The sequence below is a fragment of the Coturnix japonica genome, chromosome 8 (genome assembly GCF_054131305.1).
Source record: "Coturnix japonica strain WE chromosome 8, WE-NBRP24, whole genome shotgun sequence".
NCBI classification, from domain to species: Eukaryota; Metazoa; Chordata; class Aves; order Galliformes; family Phasianidae; genus Coturnix; species Coturnix japonica.
In genome coordinates, this window is record NC_140670.1 from 31392551 (window position 1) to 31416124 (window position 23574).

Consider the following 23574-nt stretch of genomic DNA (forward strand, 5'->3'; position numbering starts at 1 on the left):
CAGTTTCAAAGCTTTCATGGCAGTTTTGGGGGTGCCTGAAACTTTGTTTTCAAACATGGTAGGGTTCTGTTTCATAGGACGTTTATAACTTGATACGCTTTCCCACAGATATGCTTTCTCTTTCCTTCTGAGTTGACCTATTCAGCCTGTGGCACAAAGGTCCCTTGGAAGCCACTGCCTTTTGACTGTGTATGTTGGGTTTTGTAAGAGTAGAAATAACAAGGCAAGAATGGGAAGCGTTCAGAAATTGACCCAAGTTTAGCTTTGATTGCGTTTCTTGGTAATTTGTTTTATAGATGTTTTAAAATATTATTTTAAATCTTCACATTGCTTATTCCTATGGTATGGAATAAAAAATACAAAGGTGAAACGGGCACAAAACCAGCTGGAAGTGAGTTACAACCTGATTGTTCTGTCTCTGTTCCCCGTACAGTAACCATGGCTCTTTGGCCACCTTGCAGGAAACATATGTGATGTATCTGAGTATAAGGGAGAAGAATTTAGTGTGTGATTTCTTTAGAGAATTGCCCTGGTGCTACTTCTGATAAGGGTAAGATATGTCTTACGAGACGGCTAACTTGCATTAAGTTGTACATTAATGACTTCAGCTGGAAAATACGATCATAAGCGCAAAATATGCATGCCACGGGGCAGGTTGCTGTGCTGAATGTCTAATGTGATAGGGAAGAAAGGGATGCGCTTCAGACACATCTGCAGAGCTGCTCATAAATGTAGCCTGGTTCCGTCACTGCGGAGTGCTGTGTGTGTAATAATTTGCTGTTGAAGAGTGTGTGAAATAGGGACAGGCTGGTGGTTGTGTCTCAGGCATGCAGAGAACCCCAATTCATTATTATTATTATTATTATTATTATTATTATTATTATTATTATTATTATTATTATTATTATTATTATTATTATTATTATTATTATTATTATTATTGGAGGGGAAGGAAGGGGACACACGAGCAGTGTGAGCAGTTGCTAACCCAGCGTGAGGGAGTTGTGTCCTGGTTCTACAAGCCAGGTTTCCCCTGTAGCACTAGGCAGTGGTACAGGGAAGAGGAGTTGGGAATGATTCTGCAGCTTCCCCTTCCTTTCTCTGTGTAAAGAGGGTGGGATGTGGTGAGGACTTGATATCGAATATTTCCTTTCCTTCTGACACAAGTAGATGCCCTTGATTGGATTAGGGGTATCAGAGGACATCCCAAGTGGAGAGGATCCATATGGGTCATCTAGTCCAGCTCATTGTTTCCCAGTGTAGAACTGTGTGTGCTCATTCCCAGGCTCTCAGTAGGGCTGCTCTGCAAAAAAAAAGGGGATTTCAGTCTGTTGTACCTTTAGGCAGTGTTCAATCTGCCTGGAATTCCCTTTTCCAGTCACAGGGGGAAAATGTTAATGGTTTAGCATGGCCACAGCCTTTTGGGTTGTTCCATTGAATCCCTGGGATGAGCAGTTATCACATGCTACAGCTGCAAGCCAAATATTCAGTAACCAAATTTCCAAGGCCAGGGTGGGACTACAAGAGCGTGCTGCCTATAAAAAAGCTCGTCCTTCCTTTGGCTGGTTTATTTGGAGATAAGAACTTCACGCACATTGGCATTAGGAGAGCTGGCAAAATGGGTCCCGTGGGGCAGCAGTGGTGGATCTCGAGCGGTTCTGAGTTGGCTGCAAAACAGGTAAATAAAAGGAAGATTAAAAAGAAATCAGTTGTAATGTATAAAATCAGTTTGTATGTGTATGTAGATTAGATTTGTGCCCCCTCTGGGGCTTCAGAAGGGAAGTACGGGAGATGTTGTTGGCCACCCATTTGTTACAGCGGTGTAATAAATGACTCAAAATGCAAGATGAAAATTAAAAGTAAAAAAAAATCCAAGTAAAATATTAGTGCCAGAGTGTGTGTAAATGGTACTGCTTTCATATTGAAGGCTTCTGACATGCTGTTTTAAACTTGTTTCATCAGAAAGTGTTATAAAAAGAAGAAAGGTCGGCCGCTGTTGTTTCATCTCTGAAGCTGGGAGTGGCATTTCAGTAATTCTGGGGTGGTTCTGTATCTGACAGATGTCAATTAAGTGCTTCTGTAGTCTAAGGGAATCTCATCTCATCTGCAGGTTTTATAGTTGCCTTATTAAAAAGTAGCTGTTTAATTAGCTGTGTCATCCTGGCAGTCTCTATTTTTATGTCAGAAGTAACGGGAGCACACTATTCTGATACATATAAACCCATCTAAATTCTTATCAAATGAGGCTTGCTGTGAAAGCATCACGTTCTTCACCATGCTCTATTTAATGGGCCACGTGAAATAAGGGAGCTGAATATGTAGGGAGGAGATGGCCCATGAGCCTTGAGTGTGTGGGGTGGTTCTGTGCCCAGCAGATGGTTTGGGTGGGCACATGGGCCAGCTTCTTTCTTCATGGATTGCCATAATAAACGTTAGGGCAAAAAAGAAAGGAATCTTAAAAAAATAAATATAAATAATTCCTGTCCTTCAGAAAGCAGTGGGTTTTTCAACGGGTGCTGCCAAGGAGATGTGGTTTTAAGTTGAATGAGGGAAGATTTAGGTTGGATGTTGGGGGGAAGTTCTTTGGTAGGAGAATGGTGAGGTGCTGGAACAGCTGCCCTGAGAGGCTGTGGATTCCCCATCCCTGGAGGTATTCAAGGCCGGGTTGGATGGTGCTCTGTGTGCAGCCTGGTATAGGATTAAATGTGGAGGTTGGTGGCCCTGCCTGTGGTGGGGTGGGGTTGGAGCTTGATGGTCCTTGAGGTCCCTTCCAGCCCCAGGCCATTCTATGATTCTATGAAAGGGGGGATGTGCCCACCTCCCAATTCCCCCATGCAAAGTTGCAGGTGCTGCTCTTGCTGTTTTCTGCTCCTGTGTTTGTGGAAATGAAGCTTGCAGTCTGGGAACTGATTGTCCTGTCCCAGTGCTGGGTTCTTATTTTTAAACGAATAAACTATTTTATTTCCAGATTAGAAATACAACTCTATTTGATCGTAGGTCCGGGATACAGTTTCAGTCCAAACTGTTATCCCCATAGTAACGACCCAGATTTGACCAGCAGGCGTTTTCCACCAAAATGTATTTTTGGATGAAATAGCCCAACATCTCAGAACATAATGGTCGTATCTCCGACTTGCTGTGCATTACACATTGAGAGGGTTCCAACCAGGACTGCAGTTGGGATGTTCTGCATGTGCTGTCTTTTATAGACAGCTGTCAAGGATTGATGGGAGAGCACAGTGACTTTTGTTTTATCCCCTTCCTTAAAGAAAAGCATTTCGTTATCTTGGAGTGTAAGGAAGAGAAATAAGTGCTTTAAGAAATCCTTCCAAAGCCATGTTTTTGTGAGCTATTGCAAATTCTGCTGTAAGTACTAAGAGAAGCACTTGTGATAAATGTATCCCAGGAGAACGTTCTGTATTATTACAGTTATTGTACTGTTAATCATGGACAAGTCCTTTTCTTCTGTTCCTTAGTAAGAGTGTTTGAACGTAACAGCTTTTAAAAGTATCACTTCTTGAAAGGAATGTATAAAAATCGGAGTGCTGACTGGGGGTGGATGTTCAGTGCCTTGTCAGGGGCTTAAATCCCCACTACATGTGGATGCCCCATCCCTGCAGGCATTCAAGGCCAGGCTGGATGTGGCTCTGGGCAGCCTGGGCTGGTGGCTGGCGACCCTGCACATAGCAGGGGGTTGAAGTGGGTGTGCACTGTGGTCCTTATCAACCCAGGCCATTCTGTGATTCTATGATTATGATTCTATATCATATCAGCAGTAAAGCCTGAAGGAATTACAGGTTTCTCTTGAGGTCACTTCCAGCCCTGCAATTGCAGGATCAGTGGGGTATCAAATCCCAGTGCATTGCAGTTGGTGTTCCGGAAAGCTTTGCCATCCTGACTGCAAGCCTCCACTTCTGCTTTGGAGGAGACACCTCATCACCTCTTGATTTATTTCTCATCATGTTTTCTCAGTTACCACGTATCTGCCAGTTCCTCTTCCTTCCATTTGAAGCAATGCTTTCATCTTTACTTCACTGCTTGAAAATTACTGTTAGAATTTATCTGTTAATTGAATGCTATGCTGTAGTTTTAGCTCAGTCTCTTCAAACCTAATTTGAAACCAGCGAGGCGGTGGTTGTTCAGAGCAATCTGGTCAGGCAAAAAAGGGACTGTAGCAAAAGGAAGGAAGAAGTGTCATGAACTGTGGAAAGCAAGAGCTTCCTGTGAAGGCTAAAAGCAGCGAGCAGAGATATTTCAGCTATTAGAAAATAGCTCATTGGGCTTTAACTGTCAGGGCTGGCAGTGTTGGAGCATGCGTTTGCTGTCAGCTTGGCTTGCAGGTGGAAACCTCAATGATTTCCAGCTGGCTGCTGTGTGCTGGCAGTGGGGCAGCGGCCCCGGAGCCTTCCCTTGGGCTGATTCAGCATTTGCTTTGTTTCCGTGCTGGTGATTCCTTTTCCTTTAGCTCCTTTCATGGCTTTTGTGATGTTTTTATGGCTTTTCCTCCATTGCCATATGTTACACCCCGTGACTCGGAGGTCAGTTGGGTGTCTGTCTCAGCAGGTACTGGCAGCACCGTTCCTGTTTGGGTGGAAAGGGAACATCCTCCAGCAGATGGTCAGCTCCCGTCGTCTGTGCCTTGTGCACCATCACTGAAATGCTTCTGGTTGCTCTGAACTCAAGAAAAAAGTATGTTTTGAAAAGCTTTGAAGTTTGATTATCGCTTTTTCTGCATTAATACCTCATTCAGTTGGGATTCCTGTTGGAAATCTTCGCTCTTCTCATCACACTGCCAATGTGAGGTTTGCTGGGTAACCACAATGTGCAGCTTCAGCTAAATTGCTTTGACCCCTGTTTTTCTCTGAAGTATGAGCAGTAATGGGAGGGAAGCAGCTTTCTTCATTTTTATTCTTTGTCTGTCTGCTCGGCTCCCATCGCATTCGTATCCAAAGGGTGTTTGCTGTCCGTTTGGCTGTTGGGTGGCAGATTGATGGAAGGGACATGTTGCTGCAAAGAGCTGCATGTGCAAAACAGCTCATTAGGAATATGTAATCAGGTTTAAGACAGTTAATTATTCTCCGGATTACTCTGTTGCTATCGTATGGCTTTGCATTGTTATGAAAGGGAAAGAACAAAACGAGAATGCAGCTTGTTGGGGGCTTTTCATTGCTTTTTAAAACTGTTATTTTTCATTTTGGATTCTTTTGGTTTATGTGCTTCAACACACACATTTGGGCACTTGGGACACATTGTGGTGGGGATGCAGTGATGTGACCTTTGGTACCTGCACTCTGCTGCTATTGCTTGGTGTTGCCATTAAAGAGCATCGAAATGTGGCAGTGAATCAGACGACATTCTACCCCTCTTCCACAGGGGATGAAGCATCCTTACATGTAGGAAACTAAAGGCTAACAAATAAAGGTGTTTTAGTTTCATCTGTTTGGAGGTTTATGAGGTTGTTCCTATCTGGTGAGAGCTCTGCTCTGTGCTGCAAGGTCAGAAGCTGCTGCTCAGCATTGCTGCTGCCCGGAGCATGGCTTGCTGCTGTGGGACAGCTGCTGCCTTGGAGCAATGGGTTTGTGCCACGGCCCAGCTGTGTCTTCCAGAGCTCTATGGCAACCAAGGGAAATATGGGCCCTTGTTGGGGAGCCAGAAAGCTCAAGTCTAGCAACAGCCAAGAATTATTAGTAATATGTAATTAATATCTGAAAGTCACTAATACCCAATGACAGTGTCCACACTTCACAAAGCTGAGAAGTTCAGGATGAGAAGGTATAAGAGTTCTGCTCCAATCTTCAGTTCTGTACATTGACCCATTGTACATTGATCTGAAGTGAGAAATGTGTTCTTAATACTGAGCTCCTCTGCTGTTCCTCAGGGCATCGGTTCACTCTGGTTCTTTACGCATAGAATCTGTATAAAATTAGTAATCTGTCAGGAAGTTACTGAATTATTAAAACTATCGAGAAAAAACCTTTAAAAAGATGTAAATAAAAATGTAAATTTGATAATTAGGCAAGCAGCGTGCTGTTAAGGCAGAGCATGTTTTGCACTGAATTTACATTTCATGTCCTCTTTAGCTAAGAAACCGAACTATTTAAGAAAATACCATATGATATTACATATGGCGCTTTAATAGCGCCTGTTTTACTTCGCTTTCGCTGAAGCACTAAGTGCAAAATGTAGAATTTCAAAGCAGGCTTCCCATTTCTAATTAAAAGCTGGGTTGGCTCGTCAGTCTCCACCTGCAGGGAGCCAGGTGTGCATGCGGTCAGTGGCTCTGGTTGGCATCCAGTGCTGCTTTTCTCCTTGATCTGGTTTGAGACTGCTGCCTTATTAAGCGCTGGTTGAAGGGAAGGTGAGTGATTTTTCCATGCACAGTTCTCATTGAGTTGGCTGTATTCAGGCTGCTGGCTGTGGCAGTGGGTCTGCAGGCTGTGATGTATGAAGACTCTGTTTGACTTATCTAAGGGGGGTTGGACTCGATAATCTCTAGAGGTCCCTTCCAACCCCTACAATTCTGTGATCTATTACAAATTAAGTCTTATGTATTTTAATTTGGATATTTTACTCTTTTTAAAGTGATTTTTATTTTTCTTCAAGTCATAGCACTGCTTCTCTGAGTTGCTGGTGTTTGAATTGATCTCTGGCTTTATGCAGAATACTGGAGTGTTTTTACTTGAAACCCTAAGTCTGTCAATATTGAGGCTCTTAAAGGAGGCAAAAATTTCCAGATTAAAAATTTCCTAAGTACAGCGGTACCAAACTTCACACCTACAATGAAGGACTGTTACCCTTTCCCAATTCCCTTTATATCTGATTCCAAGACCTGCTGTCCTGAGAGGCTGTGGATGCCCCATCCCTAGAGGTGGTCAAGGCCAGGTTGAATGTGGCCCTGGGCAGCCTGGTCTGGTATTAGATATGAAGGTTGGTGGCCCTGCATGTGGTGGGGAGGTTGGAGCTTGATGATCCTTGAGATCCCTTCCAACCCAAGCCATTCTGTGATTCTGTGTACTGTTCTGCTCATGCTTAAGGTATCTAGAAGTGAATATGAGCCGGATTTAAGTTGTAGGTGTGGATGCTCATCTATGGGAAAACTTCTTTTCTCATAGGATCTTTTAAGTTGGAGGGAGTTTACCGAAATATTTTTACCTTCTACGTCATATACAGTAGTGTGTAAATCCAATTTCCAAGATTAACCAAGAATTCAGGGAAATAATGAACACTCTTTATTTGGAAAAGGCGTAATAACGTCTTCTAACTGCAATCCTGGAATTGTTTGTTCTGGGAGATGTATTTTGGTCCAATACGTCTGTCTTCCCTAGGGTGGAGAACTTGGAGTTTGCAATGATTTGCTGATCTCTCCTCCTTTCCTCCCACTATTGACGTTTGAGGGCTGCAATAGCTTTCCTCTGTTTATGCAGGGAAAAAATATTGCGCTTGGTTAGGTTAGCTCCATTTCCTTCCTGGCTTTTCTAACTGTGCAGATAGGCCAAGTATTATCTATACATCATTTCAGTCAAATATGTTATTTTAAATACTCTCATCACTACTGTGATATTAGAAGAAGGACCCTACCTGGTGTTGCTGTATGCATTCCTGTGTTAATGCATAGAGAACCTCTGTCTGCACTTGTAAAGGAGAGCTGCCTCATGATTGCTGTGATCTTGGGTTGTGCTGCATCTGCTCAGGGCTCCAAGGGCGTTTAACGAGTGTGTTAGCGGTATGTTTCAAACTTCACTCGAGTGTTTGAAGTATTGTTTTTGTTCCAAAGAACAGCTCCCGAGTTGACATCAAAATGGAACATTTTTAGATCTTTTTGGACATATCAGGGAATGCTCTGTGAATTCGCCACTAAGTCCTCCTAAGTATTGTGGATTATAGTATTACGGACGAGCCTATATTAAACACGCAGCTAAAACAGCCCCAACTAATACTTAAAGCTATTTTAAATGCTGTGGAGTTGAATTTGAAGGGCTTTGCTGAGTTGGCTTGAGGAATTTCAATAAATGTGAATCGGCTGTTTGAGCTTAAGTGGCTGGGAAAACAGCGATGTGAATGGATTGTAATCCCTTGGTTAACAAGAGCAGAGCAGAAAGTATTACAGGCTTACCATTTCCATTGCCATAAGCAAAGACTTCCATTAAGGACCTGTTGCACATAGGCAATGCCTGCTTTGGGGTATGTCTAATTGCATTCCAGCAGATAACGTTCCAAAATGAAGACATCTGCCAGTTTCCTCAAGTCACAATAAAAATAGCTGAAAAGTTTACGTGTGGTCACAATGAAGGTGACTGTATTAGAGGATGCCAAGCCTCCTGCTCTGCTCTGAGCACTGCCTGATGGATTGCCTTGGTGCCATGCATTCTGGTATGGGTGATGCCTCCCTTACTGCCAAATAAGGACCCGCTTGCTTTCAGATGAGCAGTGTGTTTCATGTTGATTAAAGGAATGAGAGGTGGTAGGAGTATGTAAAGAGAAGGAAAAGACCTGAAGATCTCAGAACTGACTGTTCCTGCCTCACGGCTTGTGTTCTTTGACAGTTGTTTGTATATAAACGCTGCTTGTTTTGTGTGTAGTTTTCATTTTTGTGAAGAACTGAGCCACAGATCTGTGCTGTGAGATCCATGTATGACATGTAAGCATCCTGCTTTTTCCTGGGTAACTTACGTTGAGATTCACATCTTTAGTGCTCTACATTTCGCAGCTGTTACATTTGGGATTCTGTTTAATTTCTTTGGGATCGATTTTTGTTGGTGTGTTTGAGCTACGAATCCTTTTGATAAATAGTCAAGTACGGAAAGTGATGAATGTTGCTTGGAACGGTGGCTTAGCAGAGATGCTGGCAGTTATCTCTGATCGCTGTCATTCTGATTAAAGGGGAAAATTGCACACTGCACATCACAGGTGTGCATCCAGAAGGGTCTGGGCCTCCCTTGAGGGGATAGTTATGCACATCTTACTGCTCAGCATTCGGAGCCAACAGGATGTAAATACCCAGGAAGGAAAATAAAAAGTCAACTGTAAACCTGTCAGATCGAATGGGGCCATCACACACACACACACACAGTTCTCTGGATTCACTGGGGCTGGCAGCGTGGGGAGCTGGGAGGTGGTGGGGTTGCGGTCCCTGGAGGTGGTGGGATTGCCATCCCTGGAGGTGATCAAGAGCAGTGGAGATGTGGCACTGAGGGATGTGGGCATGGTGAGGGTGGGCTGAGGGATCTGAGAGGTCTTTCCAACCCTAATGACCCCTTGGTTCCATTTATGGACATGGGCATTGGGCGTGGTGGGGGAGTGGGTTAGGGATCTCAGGGGGCTTTTCTAACTGAAGGGTTCTGTGATGGTATGAAATGGCTGGGTTCAGGAGTGTGCCGGGACGCTGGAGGAGCAGCCCAGGGGTGAGAGCTGGGGCTGATGCCGTGTGCTTACACAGGCTTTTCATGGGAGGGGCTTTTTTGACCTGCACCAGCTGTTAATGTAGGTGAGAATATGCCTTGCTTAAATGTTTTTGCTGCAGATAATACTTATTTATCCCAGGAAGCTCAAGCTGTTTTGACACTTCCGTAATTATAACCACAGTGGAGAGAGAGCTTATTTTCTAACTATAGTGGTGATATTTGATTTATAATTCTCTTCTCGCTTTTGGGGCAAGAAAAGCTCGATTTGTGTTCGTGTTTCTGAAGTGGTGAATGTGACTGCGGAGTGCGTAGGCAGCGATGGAACTAATTTGTGGCTGTGGAGGCTGTGAATACGTTTTATGTACTTAACACTGTTCTGCACTACTGAAAGGTTGTGAGGATGAACTGAGGCTTCATGGGCAGTGAGGTGGCCTGAACAAGGGTGGGGACATGCCCCTATCTACCCAGCTCTGCAGCTGTACCTCTCTTTTGGAGTTCAGCCTTTGCATGGCCAGCATCCTGCAAGCTTGGCTTCAGTCCCGCGTTGAGCGTTAGTGTTTTACCCATAGCTTTCTATAAGCAGCAGCACTTGCAGAAATGGCTGTCACTTAAAATTTGGCCACGTGCGTATGCAAATGCTCATTGTGCTCCTTTTGCATAAATCAAATCAGGATCTTTAGCAGTGTTTAATGCCTGCCAGCAGAAGGGGTGCGTGCAGTGCTCTGTGTCTGTGATGGAGCTGGGAGTGGGAGCTGCAGGAGGATAGCAGTAATAGGCTGCAGCAGCAGCTGTTGCACAGCAGACCTTCAAGCCCCCCCCCCAGGAGCACCTTTGTTTTTACTGTTATTGCTATTTAAATCTCTTGGATGGGTTGGTCCGGCAGCATTGCGGGATTGCAGTCACATGAAGATGAAGGTAAATGTGAAGGTACCTATAGGCTGGCCATGCTGTCGGTGCTTGTAATTGCTCTTCCTCACCTTTTCCTTCATAGATATGTGCTTTTCAGACGATTTGCATCTCTTGACACAGTTTTGTCCTTTATGGATGCGTCGTACAGCGCGCTGTCATGGCAATAGGAAACATTAAATGGGTAAAAGTCAGCGTAGCGTACAAAACAAGGTTTTTGGAAGAAAGCCTGAACCAGGTTGTTTTCTCAGACTCTGCAGACAACTGAAGTCTTGGGAAGGCTCTGCAGTTATCTTGCATATTTATGAGGACGCAGCCTGCTTTCGCTAAAGCAGTGCAATGTGGGACTTGCGCAGCCCTGAAGCTGCAGGCGCCTAATGCTGCAGATTTTGTTTGTGAAATCCCATAAATATGTGCTCGTTTCTATATATATTTCTAAGCAGTCTTGATGATTTTTCCTTAAGGTTTACCAAAAGAATCTTGCTGCAGAAGTTGCCTTGTTATTAGTTCGTAATCAACACCACAGTTGACCAGGAAACTTATTTCTGTATTACAGACCACTCTCTATGTGGCACCAAAGACAGAAAAATCCTGATAGAAATCTTTAGACCAACAACAACAGTGAAGTGAATGAAGTGTCTGTGGGTGATGTCCCAGAAGCTGCAGCAGCTCTTACAGAGATATTGGTGCAGTTGGGATGAGCAACGTGTGTTGGAGAGCACGGGGAAGCCCTGACCTACATACGTGTTTATCCCAGAGCTATTGCGTTACAGGGAAGCCTTTAAATCAAAGCCTTCTTCATCGCAGTGCTCGGCCTCAGGAGGGCTGTGGTGATTTTAGGGGTTATAGCACCTGATAAAATTTGCACGGACTTCCTTTATTACACAGTTTTTTATCGCCTTTAATTCTCTTGCAATTTATCATTGTCTTTTCTGTTAGCGTGCGGGTAGCGGCATGTGGGTACAGAACCAATTTAAGGAGTGCTCTGTCAGACTTTTACCTCATTTTCACCACTTCTATATTTCAGAGGAGAACGTTATCTGTGTGAATCAGTTCAAATGTTTTTTTTAAGGCTCCGAAGTGCCAGATCAGCAAATTTAGATCATTTTTTTCTTGCTAACAAGTGCAATTGATAATTCTATATACTGTGAAGAGTATATAGAATTTCCTGGCTTTCTCACTATTGCAAGTTGCATCTCTGGCATGCTAAAGAGGCTACAGACGTGCACCCTGGTAGGTACCACAGAGCACATAGGCAGCATTCTTGGGGGGCACGTAAAGGAGAAGTGTACTTCTATCTCTAATAGTGTGGGAGTTAATCCATCATTGTACAGATGTTAGCGGAGCAGAGGCGTATATCTGGGAACATACATTTTGTCCTTTCACTTTAAGGAGAAAAAGTAAAAACAGGGCAGTTGACAGCAGTTATTTAAGGAAAGCTTCCTGTTTACTTGCATAATAAATCATAAACTTCAGGTGGTTCTCCAGTACTCACAGCACACTGCGTAGCTTGTGTTTTACTGCTCTGCTTTGTCTCTGATTAATTACTGCCTGCTGAAGTTCTTGCAGATAAGAGGTGGAGGTGGTGTGTGGGATGCTCAGATGCTGCTGCTGTGTTTTTGGATGGATGGAAGGTGGGGATGTATGGGAAGCTGCTTTGGGTCCGATGGTGACCCACATGCTGTTTGCTGCAAGCTGTTATTAAGGACAGGTGTAAATCTGGCTGTTCAAGAGGCAAGGACGGGAGCACCTGGAAGATGCTTGGAGTAACCAGTTGTCTGTGCTTCGTGCTGTGGGAGCTCCTCTCCACTTGCACGTCTAGGCAGATGTGAGCCTGGATGGAAGTCGTTTCTGTTTTCAGAGTGAATTATTGTCGTTCAGAAGAGGTTAAGAAATGAGAAGTTTAATAATGTTCCAGTAATGTAATTTATGTTTCTACTTGGAAGAAAAAATTGGAATCCAGCTGAAATTAGGTAGAAGTTATGGGGGAAGAGTTGTCTGTGTGGCTCTCGGGTGCTCCTGGGGCAGAAGCATTGCTATGCAGTGACATCCTGCATCTGGAACAGCCCAGTGGTCAGATTGGTCCTGCAAGCAAGCTTGCTGGATGTCCTGCATCCCTCCTTGTGAGCAGCAGCACAAATAGATGTGGCTGAAGCACGTTTCTGAATCACTAGGGAAGCAGCTTTGGGGTCGTATTTGCTGTCATCCTAAGTCATGGCTCTATCATGCAGACTCTTTGCTAACAGGACAGAAAGCTGCTCCTGCCCCCGCTGCTCTCTGAGTCTTCTAAGGGCAATTAGTGAGCAGTGTGCTTTGTGGCATGGGTGCATCTGTGCAGGAAGCAGGGTCACAGCATTTTGCTGAAGCATTGCACAACCTATTGAAACGTTGTGGTGATGCTTACTTAAACTTTGCATCTGGGTTACCTACATAAACAGAGAAATCCCATTGATGCATTGCAGTTCTTTGCCATCTCCTTGCATAGCCGTGTGTCTAGAAGAGGGGAAGTGTTGCATCAGCATTGCCCTGGGTGTTTCTCAACCTGGGGGGCTGGAGGGGTTAATGTGGCACAGCACTGGGGCTTTGCATCACTGGTGATAAGGCAGGAAGGAGGAGAAGCTCCTGCAGCACCGGACCCTTCTGCTGCAGCACTGCAGAGCTGCTGCCCCTGTCTGCCTGGTGGCTTTCCCACTCTATTTTGCTCTCGAGTTAACTTTTATTTCTTGATCCTCTTTTATCATACAGATTCTTCTTTTTAGTACTAGAGCAAAGTCCTTCCTTCCCAGGAAACCTTCACTTGCCCTGAGAAGTGATTCCTGCACTGCAGTGCTTATTATCCCTGAGTGCAGCACACAGACTAAGCTGCAGGCTTGGGTCGTGGGTTTAACGTTTCAAGCATCTCAGAGACTTGCTAGTTTAAATTGTAGATGTGTGGTTCTGTTTGTTTTTGAGGCTCCAGTCTGTAGAGGACTTGAGCATCCCTAGATATTTGCATTGGGGATGATCTCTCTGGGAGAAATGGCCTATTAGCAGGCAAAGGACTTAGTAACGGATGAGAAATTCAGATGTGTTTAATGTCCCAAAGCCTGATTTTTAAATCAAGGATGCTGCTGTTTGTTATAAATTAAGCTACATAAAGTAAATACATCTGCTAACTTAGGGAACGGTGCAGGGAAAGAGAAGTGCTCAATGCTGCCTGCAGCTGCCCCAGTGCCAAGGGAGCAGCCCAGCCATTGCTGTGACTTAAAACGTGGGAGCTGAAGGACCCCAAGCTACAACCTGCCCCCATTGCAGCTGTCTGTCCCATTACAGCTGTGTCTTTCATGTAAACAATTGGAGGAGCAGGTTGTCTACATGCCCAGCCAGCACCTAACTACAGCAGCAGCTGTTGGCTGAATCCCTGTGCACGCTGCTGCCTTGTTAAGGTATGACAGCAGTCACAAAACAGGTGTTAGGTGGAACTGTCTGTATCACAAGTTCAACATCTGGCACAGCCTGCTCCATTGGCTTTGTCACTGTTCCTTATGCATCTCATTTGGCAGACAGTGCTGCTGGGGAGTGTTGGAGTTCGGGTCTGAGCAGTGAGTGCTGCATCCTGCACTGGGGGACCTTCCTGCATCTGAGCAAACACTTCTGCTTTTGTGGGTTGTTTTCTTTCTTCCTCCTCTCCTTTCCTCCAAAATAAAACGCTTTGCTGTTGAAACACAAGGGTTTCATCTGACCATTGCGCTGCATATAATTCTCCTCTACCCGTTTCCCATTGTATGTAATTAGTTTCGGTTCTCAAGGACTGATTTTAAATATTCATATGGATCTGGTACAAGGGAGCGTCTGTATGATGATATGTTTTCTGCATCTGAAGAATAAAAGGGCCACTGGGATGGAACAAAAGGCAACTTCTCAAGTTAATTGTAAGATTTTATTGGTGTTTCACTCCGCTGCTCCGGGGTTTCTTCTGTGAATCAATTGCACACTGCCTAATTTATGGATGAACTCCGTCTGAAAGGCATTGCAAATTGATTTGCTGACAATGCGTGGGGAAAGGTGACCCTAATTTGTCACTTCAAGCTCCTGTACAAGCCTATGGGGAAGAAAGAGATACTAGAAGCTGCAGAAATGGATAATGCAGAATTTTTGGTGCTTGTTGCAAAGGGTCTGTATGTGTATTTAATAAAGCACAATGAATTTGGGCTGTGGGTAGCAACTGCTTAGTGTTATTGGAGGTATTAGTGAGAGTTTAAAGTGGGTCAGAGTGTTTATCCTGCAGTATTTGTGCTTGTAAGATTTTATACAGACATCAGCCTTTGCTGGCCGATGTTGCCTGTTTGCTTGGTGCTCTGATGGGCCTGTTCTGCTGGAGTGGTCTCCTTTCCTTCTCCGTCTCTGTGTGCTCATGAGCTTACTCCTCTTGTGAGCTTTGCAGGTAAAACAGTGAATATTCAAATCAGAGCCTTGCTGCAGAGATCTTTATTTATCTAAATTTAGACCCAGAAGGATAGATAGTGAATATTGATGCAGCAGGAGACATGCATTTGGATATGAAATAGGGCTGTGAAATGGCCATGGCGTGGACCTAATGGTAGACAGCATCTACTGTTTGAAATAATCCAGTGCTTCTTCTTTTGCTTTCAGTACTTTTCATTACTGTTGCATTTTCTGAATGTCAATTCAGAACTCCATGGTAGGGCCCCGCTCTGGTACCAGGCTATTCTGGTACCAATGGCACTGTTGGCCAGGGTTATGGCTGCTCCTCACCCTCGGCCTGCCTGGGGTTTTCACTTGAAAACTCATTTATCTGCCTATGGTTTGTGCCTTGTTGAGTATCTGTCCCAACACTTGAACTGGTCTCTTAGGGTTTGGCCTCTAAAGGGTGGAGAACTTCTATTGGTAGCAGGGGGAATGATGGCACAAGTGATGTCTCAGGGGTTTTTCTAAACCTTCTCTGTTAAAAATAAGACCCGACCTTTCCTCCCACGCTGTCTTTGGGTAGGTTCACTCCTCTCTGTCCACTCCAAAAGCTGAGGTTATTGAAATATTCATCAAAATGCTGATAGAATGCTCCTTTTGCAAGCAAACACAGGACAAGGGAGGGCTGCCTCTTGGCTTTTCTGTATATAAAGTTGCTCTTGGTAAGGCATTTCTGTATGAACCCAGTGTGCTGCTTAGTTCAGTCCTGGGTGGCTGCTGGGGTGTGCACAGGGGATGCAGTGATGGCATGGACGGACCTGCTAGTTGACTACCCAGCCCCTGCCTCTCTGCCTCTGTCTGCAGCTGTAATGCAGGAGAGCATGGCCTGGTATGGAGTTATTGCTGCTGTATGGAGCATCTGTGCTGAATTGCTGCTTAGAGGGAAGGACTGTGAATTCCAGCTCAGGAGAGGAACAGCATTTCTCCCTATTTCTGAAGTGAGAAGAAGAGACTTCTCGTGAAGTTTCTGGTTTCTGAGAGACTTCTGTTTTTGCAGAGCTGACGTTGCAGCCTCACGAAACACCATGATGTGCAGTGTGGCAATCAGTCCTGCAGCTCCCATAGGTGCTGTAGTGGGGTTTTCAGCCTGGCCTCAGGCATTTGCTTTCTCAGAAGCAAGACAGGGAATAATAGCCTGATGGCACCGTGCTTTGAGAGCAGCAATTAACCCTATATGGAAAACCAGACAGGTGAAGGGCTGAGCTGCAGAGCTGAGGGCTGTGTGGTGCTGCTGGGATTCTGATGCACTTGTCATGAGTGTCAGAGGTGATCTGCCATGGATCTCCTGCAGAGAAGCTCAGCTGTACTATTCAACCTTTTGCAGCTGTACTATTCAACCCTTTCGCAGCTAGCACAGTTATATTTAGATTCTAATCCTCTTGCAAACCTATATAAGAAATGACTCATTGCGTTAATTGCACTGAAATTGTGGGACTTTACACTTAGTCTGAGATAGGAGTTGCTCAAACTTCCTCCTTTGTGTTTAAAACCTCTGTTTGTGACTTAATGGGTGCGAATATTGAAGAACTATTAGAGGATCCTTAGTTGACATGGGTATGGTGAGCTTTTTGTTTTGCTTGGTTGGTTGATTCCTTATAATGGGGGGATCTACAGGAGTTTTATTTGCTGGAGGCTGTTAAACACTTGTTTGTCTATCAGGTAAGCAAGGTGATATCACTGTGTTAACGTTGGGTCAGCAGGTGTATGGTTTAATGGTTGGGTGCTCTTGTGTGGAGCCAGGAGTTGGACTTGGTGCTCCTTATGGGTCCCTTCCAGCTTGGGATAGTTTTAGAGCTTTGGGAGACAGCATAAATGCTTATCACAGCTGTAAGTGTCACAGCTACAAACTGTGTTAGCTGCTGTGTCATCGTATGGCACTGTCTTATAGGCTGTAACTGTTTGCTGACTTCATGCTGATTAGTGATACCTCATGTATTAATTATTACCATGAAGGTAATAAATGGCTTGAATATATCATAACTTCCACACTTAGGGCTTTACTTTAATTTGTAGTCTTTAATCTGATTCTTTCAGTCTGCTTTAAAAGCCCTTTATTGCACCTATTCTATACACATCAGGAGTTGTTATGGTCATATGTGATTTTGTGAGCAGTTGTATTATATCTGATACGACATGTTAGGTATTTATTCCCTCCATTCTTGTGCTATTTCTGAAGAGCTCTGTAGCAATACCTGTATTTATATATTATATACAACACAAATGATGATGAGTGTGCTCTAGGCAGCCCCGTCCTAGAACAGATGGGCTTTTAGGGTGAAATTGTTTGTAAGCTGGCACTGAGGAGCAGCAGAGGGAGGGAGTGTGGCTGTGTGCTCCCTCAGCACTGGGGCTGTGGCAGAGCCTTGCTGTGCTGTGCTGGATGCTGATCCATCACAGCTTCATTTGGCACTTCAGAAATGAGCTTAGTCATGTGAAGTGAGGGCTGGGAGGGAAATTGAAGGCGTTCTGAGTAGCTCAGGTTGCTAATTTTGGTTCATAGTGCAGTCTTTAATTGTGCTTTTTTGCTTCCGGGTGTTATTTACAGCAAGAGAGAGGATCCGGCCCCATCGGCTCATGCAGAACTTAGCAAGCACTGCCTGTGTGAGGAGCTGTGTGCCTGTGTGTGCGCACTGTAGAGATGTTATTGTATTTATGTATCTAAAGGCATTTCTTTGTATTTCCAGTGTTATATATCCTGCCCCCTCTGCTGGGATCTGCACGAGCTGCTGCTGGCAGCCAGATGTTGCTTTCAGTTTTGAGGCAGCCTGCTATCAAACTGTCCTTTGGTGCTTAAGGTGTAACCAGCAGGTTAAGCAGCGTTGTTTGAAGATGCCCCAAACAAGGAGGACATCCCTTGCCTTCAAATCCCTGGTGATGGGTTTCAAAGCAAGTCCTCTGTTCTTCACTTGGAATACCCTGCCATTTAGCGAGCCCTTCATCTGTTCTGTGCCGATCTCTCAGGTGTGGTTCTCAGAGTAAATATGCATCTGTGCTGGGAAGGTGCACTTCTTTGTCAGGTTATTATAATATGCAATCCAATGAATAATCATCCTTACCGTGCTCTAAGCGCTCAGACTCCCTTATCAGCATTATGACATAATGGAGCAATAAAGTCCAACCAGGAGTGAAGTCACACGGTGAGTATGGAATTGAAGTTGTAGCTGGGTGCTGCCCCAGGTGGGTGCTCTGCCCTCCAAAGCACTGGCCTGGCCTGGGGCTTTGTGGAACAGACAGTAACTGTGGGCAGAACCCACTGAGCTCCTGGTGCCTTGAGTTGGACTGAGTGCTGGGCAGTGCTCTGTGTCCTTGCAGGGTTCTGAGCCAGACTGATGTTAGGGTGGCATCTTCATGTTAAGCATGAAGGGTTTGTGTTTGCTGTGCAGTTTTACAGTGATTATACTTTTTTGTCATGCTATTGAGTGGGACCTAGAATCCTGTTTCTATAACAGTACAGGCTGTGAGAATTGTGATTGTTGCAGGAGCTGCTGGCAGATTTCCGCCTTTCTGAAGCTTCAGCTCATCAGGAATAGCTCATAATCCTGTAATACAAAAATGTGATTCTGAAGCGCCTGAGCTGAATATCCATGAAGTAAGGACTGGGTGTAGAGGCACATCAGCAAACAAAAGTGCAGTTCCCAAAGCAGCCCTTGTTCCTTTTTGCAGGCAGGAGGCAGCTTTGTGCCTTGACAGCCTTGGGCTGCCTGGAAGCCTTGTGCTAATGGCAGCGAGCACCTCGCTTCCCTATTTCTTCCTTTCTGATTTTATCAGCAAGAGGCTTCTGTTGTGCATGGTCCAGCAGTGCTCCATATTGTTATGTATTCCTGCAACTTGCTGACCTCCTCATCCACTGCAGTGCAACAAGAGGTCCAGGGTGCTCTGCAGAGCCCAGTGCCCGGACACACGCATCTCAGTCCCTTACATCTGCTGCTATATTTGCTGTCAGCTTTGATCCTTCCTCCTCCAGCAAGCAACAATGCAGAACACTTAATCATGGTTTCAGACAAAGAGGAGATCCCAGATTGCGTTGTCGTGTAGATAGATTTATTTCTGACCAATCTGGGGGCCCTAAGTGTGTAACCAAGTTGCACTTCATTGCATCCAAGAGAACAGATGCAAGTTGTCTGGCACAGCACATGTATCCATAAAGCCCTGGTACCAGATGTGCTGTGAGGGGTGTAAGGTGTCCGATCTGCTGATGGAATCATACGGTCATTAAGGTTGGAAAAGCCATAAGTTGACATACATCAACTCAGGGGGCAAAGTCAGCAATGATTTGTTTCCTTTTAATTGTGGTTCTGAAACAAAGTAAAAATGAGCAGCAATTTGACCTCAACATTTATCGTGTGCTTTTGTTTTCTTTCAGATCCAGGATGGAACAACCCTGTCCGTGCCTGCTGCTCTGTGTTAGCTTTCTGTTCGTGCGAGCTTTACCACCGAATGGAACTGAATTACCAAAACCCACCAGCACCACAAGTAAGGACAGCATTTAATTTGCAAGGATGGGAACAGGTGTTGAAGGGGGCTTTGGGTGATGTCCCTGCAGTGGCATCATGAATGTGTTTCCAGGACTTTGACACCACTAACGCTCCAATCTTGCCTGCTGACGTCAGTTTAATGTGTTTTATTGGTGCTGTACACTTTACTTTCTGTTTCCAATGTCAGGGAAGGGCACAGCGTGACACTGACGGATGAGGTCAGTGTGACAGGACCTGGACACTGATGTAATGAAATAAAGTAATTGTTGAATAAGAAGGTGATGTAGCTAAACATCGTGAGCAACTCTTAATTTTTGTGTGTATTCTGTGCTTTCAGTCACATGAGCTATCTAAGGAAAGACTTGAGATGGATAAGAGCGCAGCACCCTGTGTAAGATGAGCTTAGGTGGAAGTAGAACAGGCTTTTTGAAGGCCTAAGGGTGATTTTCTGCTCACCAGTTCACCACATCCATTCCACCTCACTGCTTTTTCTCCTTAAAACATCTTCCTTTTCCTTCAAGCCCTCCAGTATCTGTCCTAACCCATTGCAGTCCCATAGAGGGGTTGGCTCAGGACAGATATATATATTAGAAAGACCACTGTTGCTACTGTTATGTTCTGTATTTGGATGTCAGATTTCAGTTGCTTATTGCCCTTATGCTCCCCAATCCTATCCTGGTGCCTTCCATGTGCCCATGCTCTGCTGGGTGTTGGTTGTCTGACAGCAGTTATGTGCTGAGGATTTGGCTGTGTGTGACACTGTGTTCACATCAGAGGTGGATTTGGGTATGAGTAGCTTCCCTACGGCCTGGGCTGAAGGAAAATAAAGCTGGCTGTGTTCCATTTAAACAGCGTGTGGAATCGTGGTGACTTCTCAGTGTCTTGTTGTTGATGCCAGGTTTTTCTAGGAGGGCATTTCTGTGTTGTGTTCTTTTTGTTCTTTTCATTCTGCATGAGAATTTTATGGCTGCGTGGCCAGGAAGCCAAACAGGAGCCCAATGCCAGGCATGGCTGGTGATGGGATGACCCACATTGGCAAGTAGTTGAGGAGTGCAGCACACCAGCATCAGCTTTGAGCACCAGCAAAGCTTAGGGTTGGTTAGAAGGGCAAGGGGTTCAAGCAGCAGTGGAGAAAACCTCTGTGCTGTTTGCTTACAGCTTTGAGATTATGTAGAATGTTTATATAAATATGAATGTGGCTGAATATGAAATTGCTAGTAAATAGCTCTGCTGTGATGCTGTCAAGTGGTTGTCTTTGTCTCGCTTCTTCTCTGGCGCTTGGAGCAATGTAAGAGCAAGATGCTTGTACTTGTCTGACTATGTAACAATGTGGGAACTGGGGAAAAGGAGCAGCTTGTGAGCTCTGCTGCTTCTGAGAATGTTTTAATAAACTGAGTTAAAAGGGAGTTTCCTCATAGATGCTGTGTTCACCTTCAAGGTCAGGTTGGATGGGGCCCTTGGCTGCCTGGGCTGGTATTTTATATGGAGGTTGGTGGCTCTGCCTCTGCAGCAGGAGGTTGGAGCTTCATCATCCCTTCCAAGCCTGTTCTATGGTTCTTTGATTCATGTTTTCAGTCAATATCGTGTTGATTAGGAGTATGGTAATGTGGGTAAGAGAAATCCTGTCTTCCGTGTTTTAATTAAACCTTAATTTGAGTGGTACGAGTTAGAAATGATCAGTACAATGAAACTTCTTTTTAGAACTTTCAGAGCCTTCCTTACTGTGCTGTCTGATTAAACAGATATGTGCACATGGAAAATACACTGCTGTGTAGAGGATTGCAAGACAGTAGGGTTATCTAATATTTTTAATAGCCACTGAATTAACATCATATTTTAATTAAAATAACTCTATTTAAAGTATTAACGTGACTCTTGAATGGATAGAGGTAACTGAGAAGGGCTTTTGTTTTGCATGTGAATTTGCAGAATGATCCAAAGAGACGTACTAACATGTATGGGTAATGAATTTATCAGATGAGCAGAGCTTGAGGGATAATAAATGTGTGTGAATAAAACTTCTGTTGCCCTGTTTTCTGCTGATATTTTGAGATTGAGATCTGTGGCCTCTTGGGAGGGATGCCTGAGTTCCTTGATCGTTGTGATAGACTTCTCTTGAACGTAGAACATACGGTGTGTTCCTCTTGTACTAAAGGTAATATGATTAGTGTATAGGAAGAGTGAAGCCTCACTATGTGAATATTAGAGCTCACCCTTCATTGCATTAGGTTTCATGGTTTTCAGTGTCTGTAAAGCACACGGTAACATGCAGGAGGATTAATTATTGAGAGTCAATCATGATTCAATCTCCTGAGAGGCCAATGGTGGGAGCAGGTGACAAAGCAGCTCCGTTAAAATTCAACCAGAGGCTTCATCCCTAATTGTACAGAGCAAGCACGCTATTCAGGCTGTGTGCTCTGTACACCATGGGATGGGTAAGATCTGTGTTGTGCATCTCTGACGCTGCCTGAAACACAACAAGAAGAGGAACTTGAAATGTAACACAATCTGTTGAGAGTGGTTAACTTTGAGTTGTGGAGAGGTGAGGATTGTATCTGTATTTTCTTGCCTGCAGGTTGAGAGCTGTGGATAATTGGAGCCTGCTCTCAGATGAATGATGTCCTGCTTGTTCTTTGTCAAATCCCCAAGTCATTTCAGATACCTGACTTGCTAATCTAGAACAAGTTGCATCGCTGAGTCTTTGTGGAATGGAAACAAAAAAATAAGAGTTTTAATCCCACTTAGGTTCAAGGGCCACTTTACAGCCCCGGTGCTACATGTGAGGGAACTGATCCGGGGATGAGGAAAGGAGAAGTCTGTGGGGAGCAGGGAAGGAGGGCGGGATGCTTTGTGCTGTGTAGGCGCTGCTGTTAGTTCCCTTTTGTTGTGGTTGGTTTTGTTTTCGGGGCTGGCACATTAAAACTGGGAACATCCTAAGCCTGGAGGAAGCAATGACACATGGCCACTGTGACAGCGGGGTGGGGGGCGCATGGGGCAGAGCTGTGGGTGGTGGGGGAGCACGAGGGTGTCACTGTCCTTCTGGTGGCCCATCTCACCCCTTGCCGGGATGCCATCCCCCAGCTCAGTGCATTTCTGGAAAGCACTATTTGCTGTGAGCAGGAAGCCATGTGGGTTGGGGCTGCTGAGTCCTCGTGTTGGGGTGTTTCCCTTGTGGTGGCTGTAGGACGGAGCAGCTTCAGAAGCTGTCAGCTTTTCCTCCATGTTCTGACTGATGCTTCAGTTGTCAGCTTCTGAAGCAGAACTGATTAAAGAAATATTTCAGGTCTGTGAGTTGGTTTCCCTTTAAAATCAGACTGGATATGTAGGGGGTTTTGTGGGCCAAAGGGCTTTTTGTCTGTGAATCGATAGTGGCCTAAGCTCCATCAGAGCTTCCTCTTACAACTTTTGGATTATGCTAATAAGATAGTCCAGGCAAATATGGAAGAAAACACAAGTAATACATGCAACTGCTTGAAAACATTCCATCCCTTATGTGCAGCCTCTGCAGCACAAAGACCCTTCTGTGCCCCTGCAAGGCCAAAGAACCTCAACAAATGTGCCCGTGTACCAGGAGGAAGGATGATGTGGTGGTGTCAAAGCTCAGCTCCCCATAGGAAAGGTGCTGAGCACCTACAGCTGGCAGGGCTGCCCCGGGCTCTGCTGCCTGGAGGTACATCTCTGAATTGCCTCAGAAATAGGGTGTGAGATGTGTCAGCTCCTCAGAAAGGAGGCAGGGGGTTTTGCATTGTGTGAGGAATGGAGGGAAAACGTAATTCCCCGTGACTCAGACTTTGTGCTGGATTTCTCTTCATCTCGGCTGCCTTGCAACTGAACTGGTTATAAGAACCCATGAAATCCCCGAGCCCTGGCTGGAGAGGATCTGAGATATTCAGTCGGAAGCAGCAGAGGCGGCTCGTTGTGCCTGTGATGGACCGGTCTGTACTTTCTGTTTCTGTCTTTGTTGGAGTGCTGTTTTTGTACAGGGCTCAGTATTGCTGCACACAGCCCTGTGTGCTGTGCTTCATCTGGGCACTCCTTGCTACAAAGGCTCTCAAGTGCTGCTTCCTGGTGACACTTCAGTCACCAGCATCTGTTCGGTTTCACTGTATACCAGTGAAACATCAGGTTTTGTAGCCTTCCTCTTCTTCATCCTGTAACTCTGACTGAGGTAAAGGCTTTCCTTGTGTGCCCTGTGGGTTTAAAGCAAGCGACTCCAGGCCCTTGTCTGCTATAGTGTAACCTCACATCTCTCCAGGTTTTACGTTCCCCCTCTTTTTTTAACACTCTGACTTGCCTCCCATTCTCTCACCCATGTCTTAAATCTG

The 23574-nt window shown here is 45.0% G+C and overlaps 1 protein-coding gene across 4 annotated transcripts in view; it reads left to right on the forward strand.

Annotated features, from left to right (window-relative positions):
- Positions 1–23574, forward strand: part of PTPRE (protein tyrosine phosphatase receptor type E) — a 64689-nt gene that overhangs the window by 18096 nt on the left and 23019 nt on the right. For 3 of the 4 annotated variants that reach the window (XM_015867561.3, XM_085555375.1, XM_085555374.1), the window contains exon 2: positions 19138–19247. In XM_015867561.3, coding sequence (XP_015723047.2) covers positions 19145–19247 — 103 coding nt within the window. In that variant the 5' untranslated portion in view covers positions 19138–19144. Of the gene's footprint in view, positions 1–14197; positions 14219–19137; positions 19248–23574 lie in introns of those variants that run through there. The other variant, XM_085555376.1, reaches the window with a different exon arrangement.